The following is a 10,894-nucleotide window of genomic DNA, read 5'->3' on the forward strand; positions in this document are numbered from 1 at the left end:
TAGAAAGTGAAAAGCTTAACACTAACTTCTGAGCTTCCCACTGCTCTTGTCTGCTGATGTTTGCTCATTTCTCATTGGGTGTTTCCGTTGACCACTGCCACACAGTAGCAGGCTGGTTAGTGTATAAAGATGACCAGTATTTATCTCATGATAAGATATCCTACCTTTGAATCATTCACTTAAGAATTAAAAAGCTTCAAAAAAATTTTAAAAACTTCATATTTGGTACATGATGATCCTGACAAATACACAGGGATGCGTTGTGTACAGATAAGTACACGAGACACCCAGAGAGAAGAAAACGTCAAAACTTTGTTATATCTGGCCCATGTCTTCTCCACATAGTCCCACAGCTTGTCCCAGCAGTCGAGAAAGATCTGCCAGTGCCCGTTCTAGGGACTGGTGCAGAGCACGCAGCCCTATGGGCCACTTCCAGTCTCTTGGTGCCAGCTGCCTATGTGGATCGTTGAAGGAATCTGAGGTTGCTTAGGGGTTCAGAAAGACCATGCAGGCACCAGTTGGTGAGGTCATCAGAAGTGCCACGTATTCTGGTTCAGCACATAACTTTTAGGTCACAGGTAGCCTGGAAGTTAAACTAAACATTGGAATAGAGTTGGTTTAAATCATTATCATTTACTTACATGTATGTGCTAGATCCTGTTTGTGTGCTTTACAGAGTTCATTAATTCACTTAATGTTTATAAGTAAAGATCCTGTGAGGTCAGTAAGAGTATTATAGTCATTTTCAAATGAGGAAAATGAGGCACGAAAAGATGAGTATTAGTAACTTGGCCAAGATGTCAAGCACATGTGGCACATATGTGTTATTTTTCCCTCTTAGAAGTTTGACAGATCAGAAGATGCCATCAGGTTCTTACTGGTGCTTTTCACAGATAGTTGGCATAGTTCACTGGAAAGCATCCACCCCTCAGTGGACATAACAATAGTTATGTGCTGGTCGTGCATAAGTCTTAGAATTAACCGCTGTTTCCTATTTAGGCAGAAAGTGAAGCTGTTCACTGCTCACAACAATATGACCAACTATGCTACAGTGTGGGCGTCCAAAACAAACCTTGAGCAGCGGAAAGGACGAGCTGGCCGCGTACGGCCTGGATTCTGCTTTCACCTGTGTAGCCGAGCTCGTTTTGAGAGGTGAGACCAATTCTTTTTTTTTTTTAATTTTTTAATGTTTATTTATTTTTGACACAGAGTATGCGAGCAGGGGAGGGTCAGAGAGAGAGGGGGGGAGACACAGAATCCGAAGCAAGCTCCAGGCTCTGAATTGTCAGCACAGAGCCTGACATGGGGCTCGAACTCACTAACCTTGAGATCGTGACCTGAGACAAAGTCAGATGCTTAACCCGACTGGGCCACCCAGGCGCTCCAAGAGACCAATTCTTGAATAAAGATTAAGGATTTTTTTTTTACCCCTTCATTCATCCCCTCCCCCCATCCTGCTATGAACCTAATGAACTCAGAGTACATACCCACCCTGCTATGAACCTAATGAACTCAGAGTACATAAATGCCTCCAGTTATGTATATTGGAGGATAGTTGTCTTTCATAACAAGGTTGTGGCAAGAATTGTCATTGTGGCAATTTGTCATTGATGGCATGTTTGATAGTGGTTACCTGATTACTACTAATCTTTTAAAGGGAGGCTGTATGGACATTATTTGGCAAGAGTGGGAGGGGCAGAGGGAGAGGGAGGGAGAGAATTCTAAGCAGGCTCCATACTCAGCATGGAGCCCAACATGAGGCTGGATTTCGTGACTGAGATCATGACCTGAACTGAAATCAGGAGTTAATAGATGCTTAACCGACTGAGCCAGCCAGGTGCCCATTTGTTTTTGAGTATAGTTGACATCTGATGTTAGGTTAGTTTCAGGTGTACAACACAGCGATTCAATAGCTCTGTATATTATACTGTGCTCTCCACAAGTGTAGCTACTGTCTGTCCCCATACAACACTGTCACAATACCATCGACGATATTCTCTGTGCTCTACCTCGGACCCTTGTGGCTTATTTATCCCATAACTGGAAGACTGTATCTCCCACTCTCTTTCACCCATTTTGCCTGTTCCTCCCCTTGTACCCTCCTCTGCCCCTCCACTCTGTCGAGCTAGTATTTTAACCATGTTTGTCAGCAGACAGGACCTGAAGAAGTCCTAGGTGTGATAATAACATTAAGGATTCAGGATAATTTTTCATCATTCTTCACTCCTCAGATGAAAATAACATCAAAATATAAGTATAAAGTTACAAGTCACTGCTCAGTTAAGAGGGTCTTGTCCAGAGAGTCTTTTTGTAGTAAATATAAAACATGCTTTGGTAACTATAAAAGCATGAGGGAAGGAGAGCTCTATAAAATCTGATGATCTCTCTGCAAAGCATGAGGGAGTTAAAACTATAAATCTGACGATCTCTCTGCAAAGATTTTATTAAACAAACATGTATATACAAGGGAAGATGGTTATTTTATGCTTTTTTTCTCTAAGACTGGAAACCCACATGACACCTGAGATGTTCCGAACACCATTGCATGAAATTGCATTGAGCATAAAACTTCTGCGTCTGGGAGGAATTGGCCAATTTCTGGCCAAGGCAATTGAACCTCCGCCTTTGGATGCTGTGATCGAAGCAGAGCACACTCTTAGAGGTACCTGCAAATACAGACCTACCTAATACATGTAAATTATGCCATTGTCTTGTCCTGCAACTAACATGTAACAAATGAATCAAGATACAGTCAGCAGGGCTGTGATAAGACTTCCAATGTTGCCATATGTATTTAGTGTGGTCAGTTTTATAAAATGAGCAACATGAAGTAAGAAAGAAGTAACAGGAGTCTTTCTTAACCAATATTTAATGATCAGAACATGAGTTAGTCACAATACAATATTTTATGTAGCTCTCTTATTTTACGTAGATCTATTTGTGTTTTATAATCACATCATAAAAGTGGTAAAGTATCGGAGAAAAAATAAGGGCATTGGAGCCAGGGGAATCTGGTTTTGAATTTTGAATCTAGTACTCATCTGTTAATATGAACTTTAGACTTTAGATTTCATCTTTCTAAAAATTCAATAGATGGTATTAGACTTGTTAGGACATGTGTATTTAATGCTGTTACTGTCATTTTGACTGCATGTATAGAGTTCTCATGGACTGTATTCCACTTCACAACCTACAGCAGCCTAATTCTAATACCTTCTTCTTATCAGGTACTCCCGAATTTGGTTTTGTTCTATTTTTGAGTGAGGAGAATTGCTGGCTGTGGGCATGGTGCTCGCGGTTGGCTTGACAGATACTGAAAACTAACCTTAGCCTGTAAGGAAATGTTTCACCTTTGCCTTGGTTAAAGGGGCATTCATTACTGTGTCTGCTCATAAACAAATCTCTCCCCACAGAGCTTGATGCATTAGATGCCAATGATGAATTGACTCCTCTGGGACGAATCCTGGCTAAGCTCCCCATTGAGCCTCGTTTTGGCAAAATGATGATAATGGGATGTATTTTCTAGTAAGTGCTTTGTCTTATTGCTGATACTTAAGTGGCAGAACAATTTCAGAATATTATTCCCTTCCCCATAAAAAAATAGAAGACAAAACTAACTTCTGAAGTATAGAAGTGGCCTACTGTAGATACTGAGGAAAGTATGAAGTGCGGAGAATGAATCGTTTCAGTAGATGGACACCTGGGCCCAACTTGTTGGGGGAAAGAGCTAGTTTCTCAGAAGTGCAGTTACTCTCAGGGGCTTACGTAGTTGTTTTTGAAAGAGAAATAACATTAGGAAATTTTGAAGATGGAGAGATTTGAAAAGATGGGAGAAGAGAGAATAAGGAAAGAAAAAATGTAATACTTGGTCATAATTTATGATTAATATGCATCCATTAATCTCAGAGCTCCTTATTTATTTTTTCCCTTTCTGCTTCTGGAGAGAGCAGCTGTAAAAGTTCTTTGTTAAACCAACTCACTGCAAATAAAGCAGTATCATGGCCAAGAAAGGCTCTGACCCACAGTGACAGTACTGCTCGTGAACTGCTAGAACAAGACTGCGATCTGACTGTATTTCCTGTCTCTTTCAGTGTGGGAGATGCCGTCTGTACCATCTCTGCTGCCACCTGCTTTCCGGAGCCGTTCATTAGTGAAGGAAAGCGACTGGGTTATGTTCATCGAAATTTTGCCGGAAACAGATTTTCTGATCATGTGGCTCTTTTATCAGTATTCCAAGCTTGGGATGATGCTAGGTATGGGTTTGAAAGAGAAGAGTTGTAAGATGTGAGAACCGTCTCCAGCTTCTAATGTGATACTGGGCTTTGAGAATGACTCTTTGTCTATTTCAGAATGGGTGGAGAAGAAGCAGAGATACGTTTTTGTGAGCACAAAAGACTCAATATGGCTACACTAAGAATGACGTGGGAAGCTAAAGTTCAGCTCAAAGAGATTCTGATTAATTCTGGATTTCCAGAAGGTAATGACTCACATTCTTGAAACCTCCCTGAAGGATGTTTATGTAGCATGCACACGTTGACAGTGCAGTATATTTTAGCTTCACTTTAGACCCTGTGCTTTTTCTGTGTTCCTAGCTATTTCTTAGTTATTTGAACCATAGTGATAATCAGTTTTTCACCTTTATTCAGCCTTTTAAAAAAGGAAACGGAAGGTTGTGATGCTCAAATTGTAACACACTACAAAGATGATTAATAGATGTTTTAAAAACTGTACTACTTTTTAGAGACTTTTTAAGTCTCTTTTAAGAAGGGGCATAGCTTTTAGCAGTTTTAGAATGAGCAGTTTGTTGAATTACCTCAATTAGTGGTTTGTGAAGTTGACTGATCAGCCTGCCCACGTGTTCACGTGTAGATATGAAATTTACCATGTTAAATTTTAAGTGGCTTTAATTGAGGCTTTCGTGTGCTGGCAGGTAAAAGGGCTTGGATGTGTGCTGGAGAAACAAGTAATCCAGCTGTTTATTTCATATGCGAATTGAGCTATTGAACTCCCATCTTCTCTAGAAAGAATGGCTATTTAAGAACAGCAGATGGAATATTTTTATTGTCCTGTTGGTCTAGCTCTTATTCAGAGAGTAGATGATTAAACCAATGTATGCGGAGGGGTTTTGTTTTTTTGTCTTTAAGTAATCACTCCAGGCTTATGTTGTGGTCAAGTCTGTATTAGAAAATACAGGTATTTTAGTTTTTTTGTTGTGGAGACTCAGCAGAGTTTCTCCTTGAACTTAATGTGGGTGCAAGAGTTCAGAGAATAGAGGAAGTCAGGCAGGCAGGTTATCGGAAAAAAGACATGGGAAGGAGTCAGTTCACCTAATTCTCTTAACTAGTTTACATGCATTATGGGATCATTACCCAGATATCTGATATTTTTACCCCATTCCTCTTAACAGATTGCTTGCTGACACAAGTGTTCACTAACACCGGACCGGACAATAATTTGGATGTTGTTATCTCTCTCCTGGCTTTTGGGGTGTACCCTAATGTGTGCTATCATAAGGAAAAGAGAAAGATTCTCACCACTGAAGGGCGTAATGCACTTATCCACAAGTCGTCTGTTAATTGTCCTTTCAGTAGCCAAGACATGAAGTACCCATCTCCCTTCTTTGTATTTGGTGAAAAGGTAAGAAAAGATTCACTTAGAAAAATTAGCAGTGAAAATCTAGGTTGTCCTTACTTATTAAAGTGCAGTGGGAACATGAGTTTTCATTTTCTTTAATTTTTTTTTTTTTTTTTTGACGTTTATTTATTTTTGAGACAGAGAGAGACAGAGCATGAACGGGGGAGGGGCAGAGAGAGAGGGAGACACAGAATCTGAAGCAGGCTTCAGGCTCTGAGCCATCAGCCCAGAGCCCGATGCGGGGCTCAAACTCATGGACTGCGAGATCGTGACCTGAGTTAAAGTCGGACACTTAACCGACTGAGCCACCCAGGCGCCCCGAGTTTTCATTTTCAAAGCATAAGTTCATTATCATTATTTGGGAATTACAATGTCCTCTATTTCCTCTTGCCTCTTTTTCCATCTGCAGATTCGAACCCGAGCCATCTCTGCTAAAGGCATGACCTTAGTCACCCCCCTGCAGTTGCTTCTCTTTGCCTCCAAGAAAGTCCAGTCTGATGGACAGATTGTGCTTGTGGATGACTGGTACGGAGTTTCAGATGTGAACTACAAACTGCATTCTTAAAGTTGGGGGATACAGCATTCTTAAAGTTGGGGATACACATTCTTAAAGTGTAAGGGGATACAGCTGCCAATCTAACTTAATTTGTGAAACATGACAATTTCGTGACACAAGTGCTTTATAACATTGTCTTTTCTTGGAGAGTGGTATACTTTGGCAGTTGATACTCAGTAGTAAGTCTTACATGACCTATACCAATAGAAGCAGATGCATTAGGCATTGGAGCTATATCTGCCCCCATGAATACTATCCTAGGGAATCAGAATCCAATTGGAACTTGGGTACTTGTTTTGTGTACTCTGTATGTTGGTTAGAGACGACTGGTAAGCGTGTAGTAATTAGCACTTGACAAAAATGGAGATCTTAGTGACCAGTCAGTAGGCTCAGTCATATTCCTGAAAATTTGTAACACTCCAGCAGTGTGTAATTTCTTCCATTCTTTTATTGAAGCTAAGTGATCTGCGTTGCTAACCTAACAGTATTTTGCTTGAAAAACTTCTTGGTTCTCAATACCTGCCAGTAGCTAGCAGTGAGTTTTAAGAAATTAGTGTAGACGGTTATTGTTCTTGATACCTGTAGTTGAAAGTGTTGGTACTTAGTAAGAAGTTAAATTTATTCTTCAGTTACCATGTATGAAATAGGGAGGTAGTCGTATTTTGCTATATGTACCCTTGTTGTACTTTGTCGTTTTTCTCTATTTTAGGATCAGATTGCAAATATCTCATGAAGCTGCTGCCTGTATCACTGCTCTCCGGGCAGCCATGGAGGCTCTGGTTGTTGAAGTAACTAAACAACCTAATATCATCAGCCAGTTGGACCCCGTTAATGAGCATATGCTGAACATGATCCGCCAGATCTCTAGGCCCTCAGCTGCTGGTATCAACCTCATGATTGGCAGTACACGGTGAGTACCCCAGTAACTTCTCTTTGAACCAAGCTGAGGACAGGAATCTTTTTTTCTTTCCTGTCTTAAGCTATTTATTTATTTATTTTGAGAGGGAGAGAACACGAGAAGGGGAGGGACAGAGAGAGAGGGAGAGAATGAATTCCTAGCAGGCTCCAAGCTGCCAGCATGGAGCCTGGTATGGGGCTTGATCTCGAGAATCATGAGATCATTGACCTGAGCTGAAATCAGGAGTCAGACGCTTAACCAGCTGAGCCACCCAGGCGCCCCAGAGGACAGTGATCTTACACTGGCCTAAAATTCCCACAGTTAACTGATAGAGGCCTGGTTATTTAAAATTCTAGACGTACACTCAATATGAAATATAATGCTGGTTAACACACTCAGAAGGATGTTACTAACTTTTGTCTCTGTTAACGATATATTATGTCAGTGCATATTGGGAGTTTGAAGGGGATCTTGAAAGTACATTCAAAGCCCAGGGTGGGTCACATGACAGGAAAGTGACAGAGCCCAGACAGTTCTTTTTGCACAGTACTGTTTTGCTATCTCTAGCGAAAAAATGTTGGTGGGTGTTAAATTGCTGTTTCTTCAAATGAAAAGCCTCAAGGTTTATCTTAGGGAAGTGGAAGAATGTGAATATCTTAGAATGCCTGGGTGGCTCAATCGGTTAAGCTTCTGACTCTTGATTTTGGCTCAGGTCACGATCTCATGGTTCGTTGAGTGCCAGCACCCCAAGTCACGCTCTGCGCTGACAGCATGGAGCCTGCTTGGGATTCTCTCTTCTCTCCCTCTCTGCCCCTACCCAGTTTGCTCTCTCGCTCTCAAAATAAATAAACTTTTTAAAGAGAAAAGTGTGAGTATCTTGAAGGGTAAAGAGAAGAATGTGAAATATCTTAATTCTTAAATTTTTTTCTTTGGTTCACTTTTTTTCACCTTTTTAATCTTTATTTGCCCACAACTTTTTATATGGAAACATTTGATACCTGCAGAAATGGCAACCCCCGTATGGTATCGTAACCTAAACTCCCTAATCACCAGCATCTTGTGCCACTTGCTTTCATATATCTGTTTGCACAAACACACCACTTTTTCTTAATCCTTTGTGATGGACTCTCAGCGGTTGTTATTTTACATTGGTATACTTAGTGTATCATTTAAGCACATAGCTGCAATACCATGATCACACTCCAAAAATGTAAGTGTTGTGATAACACTATCTAATATACAAACATACTAAAATTTTTCTAATTACCCAAAAATATTCCTTAATCTCCCTCTTAAGGATCACTTACTGCATTTGGTTATAAACTACTGTAATTTTAACATATAGAACTGTTATGTGCTTTATGGATTCTGGGTCATATCTCGCTATAACTGATTTACTTCTTAAAACTTATTAATCATAACGCATAGTATTCATTGTATTCTTGGCACTGTGCTAAGTGCTTTTCTGATATTTGATCTGTGATGTAGGTAGATCTTGTTCCATTAACATGAATGAGGGAACTAGCACAGAGAAGTTCAGACTGAAGGCCATAGAGCTAGTGAATGGTAGGACTGGATTCAGACTAAGACCATAGCAACTCCTAAAACAGTGCTCTTATTTATTGTGTTAATACTTTGCCCTGCCCAGAGGGTCAAATATATGAAGAATTATTGAGAATAGTCTTCAAAAAGAAAGGTAGAAAATAAGTGTCATAGGCAGATACAACTGTAGTGCTCTTGGGTGTTTAGAAGAGGAGAGATTACTTTTGGCAGGAGGGATCATGATTAAGGAGGCTTCACATATAGTCTGCTCTGTGAAGGACAAAAGTCCTGACCTAGAAAGGATGGGATAAATACAAGACAGAGTTCAAGTTGCGTAAATATAACGATGGCCTGAATTACAGTAGGGAGAATTGAAATGGACAGAAGTGAGTGGATCAGACAGGTTTGCAAGAGAATTGGGAAGAACTGGTGATGGGTTGCAGTGGGGGGGGAATAGCGCATGGAAGGAGTGAAGACAGACCCCAGCCACATTTCTGACTGGACAGCTGCTGAATTCAGAGTGCTAGTCTCTAAGGAAAGCTGCAGAGGAGGAGGAGTAAGCAGTGTGGGGTATCCTGAACTGGGGTTTTTGGTGAGACATCTTGATTTATGCAGTTTTTCATTACCCCTCATTTTCTTTGTACTTTTCCTAGGTATGGAGATGGTCCACGTCCTCCCAAGATGGCTCGATATGATAATGGAAGTGGATATAGATGGGGAACTTCTGGTTATGGTGGTGGAGGCTATGGCAGCGGAGGCTACGGAGGTGGCGGAGGCTATGGTGGTAGTGGAGGCTTCGGTGGCAGTGGCTATGGTGGTGGTCCCAACTCCTTTCGGGCAGGCTTCGGCGGAGGCTATAGAGGAGGTGCCCGAGGTGGCTTTAGAGGTGTCTCAGGAGGCGACTACAGAGGGGCTAGTGGAGGAGGCTTCAGAGGATCTGGGGGATTCCAGCAAGGGGGTATGAGAGGGGGCTTTGGGGGAGGTTACTTTGGACAAGGAAGAGGAGGTGGTGGCTATTAAAGCTTGGTTATGTCAGTTCCTATGCATAGACAGTAAAAAAAAAAAAAAAAAAAAAAAATTGCATGCTACCTATTTCCCCCAAGTTGTTTATTTGATGCCAGTAACTAAACCCATTTTCCATCCATTTTGTGGTTCATTGTAGTTTAAGGAAACCAAGCGTATAGCTACATTAGTGGTTTTGTTTATATTATGTAAAATATGATGACCTATTATAAAAGTACCACAGTTTGTATTTTTTCTTTAAGGAGTAAAGATTTGCCCTTAAAATTAACTTGATATTTTCTTGGCTTTAGTTTACTACAATAGAAAATAAAGTATTATACCAAATACTGGCCATGTAGTTCGTTGTTGACCTTACATGGTAGAGTAATTTTACAATGCCAGTTACATCTATTAGTTAGTTTTAAGCTTCACAGGAAAAATTGTACTTTCAGTTTTCTAAAGGATACCAAGTGATATTACTGCTTGTAGTAGTTAAAATAAATAGCCTTGAAATGGAATTGTTATTCTTACAGCAAATCCTGGCCAGTACACAATTTCACATGGACCTCTGCACTTGAATAAAACTTTTGACCTACGGCTGAATATTTTTACTTTTTCCCAAGCTTTGTCTTTGAAAAGTCTAAGACCAAGGTCAGCATTCTCTTTTCTAGTTAGTTTGTAGTGTAAAAATTAATTTTAATTAGAATTAAAAATTAACCTACAAAACTCTTCAATGATTATAAATCAAAGAATGAACCTTCACCAGTGCATCAAGTTTTAGTAGAGATGTTTATACATTTATAACACTATATGGTTTTCAATAAATTTTCACGTTTCTGACTTGAGAAATAGCACAGTACAGGAGAGATTACAAAGGCTTTGGACTGAATAGAATTGGGTTCATCTTAAAGCTGCAGATCTCAAGATTGTATCTCCAACTACGATTTCCTTTCTGAGCACCAGATCCTATTAACAACTGCTGCTTAGATAGCCACAGAAACCAAGAACTCAGCACTTTCCAGACTGAAGAGAACCACCTAATTCACCCGGTGCCCTATCCTATACTGTGTTCCCCTGTTCATCTGTGGTTTTTGGTGTGTGTGTGTGTATGTTTGGTTTTTTGTTTTTTTGTTTTTTTTTTTTTTAATCACAGGAGTTTTAGCTGCTTCTGGCCAAAGCCTTAAACACTTTCTGGTTGTGCTTTCGTAAACCAGCTGCCTGTTCTCTTCAGGCTTGTGTTCACTTGGAAGTGCAGTGATGCT

General features: G+C 40.3%; 1 protein-coding gene across 2 annotated transcripts in view; it reads left to right on the forward strand.

Moving 5' to 3' along the window:
- The window catches only part of DHX9 (DExH-box helicase 9), a 51,492-nt gene extending 41,749 nt beyond the window's left edge, over positions 1-9,743 (forward strand). For both annotated transcript variants that reach the window (XM_025920939.2, XM_086694041.1), the window contains 9 exons: positions 1,000-1,152; positions 2,502-2,662; positions 3,414-3,525; positions 4,092-4,253; positions 4,350-4,477; positions 5,408-5,637; positions 6,044-6,159; positions 6,900-7,100; positions 9,284-9,743. In XM_025920939.2, the coding sequence (XP_025776724.1) occupies positions 1,000-1,152; positions 2,502-2,662; positions 3,414-3,525; positions 4,092-4,253; positions 4,350-4,477; positions 5,408-5,637; positions 6,044-6,159; positions 6,900-7,100; positions 9,284-9,650 (1,630 nt within the window). In that variant the 3' untranslated portion in view covers positions 9,651-9,743. The remainder of the gene's footprint in view (positions 1-999; positions 1,153-2,501; positions 2,663-3,413; positions 3,526-4,091; positions 4,254-4,349; positions 4,478-5,407; positions 5,638-6,043; positions 6,160-6,899; positions 7,101-9,283) is intronic.
- The last annotated feature ends 1,151 nt before the right edge of the window (positions 9,744-10,894 follow it).

Source organism: Puma concolor, chromosome E4, assembly GCF_028749965.1.
Source record: "Puma concolor isolate L17-30 chromosome E4, mPumCon1.1.hap2, whole genome shotgun sequence".
In the NCBI taxonomy this organism is placed as follows: Eukaryota; Metazoa; Chordata; class Mammalia; order Carnivora; family Felidae; genus Puma; species Puma concolor.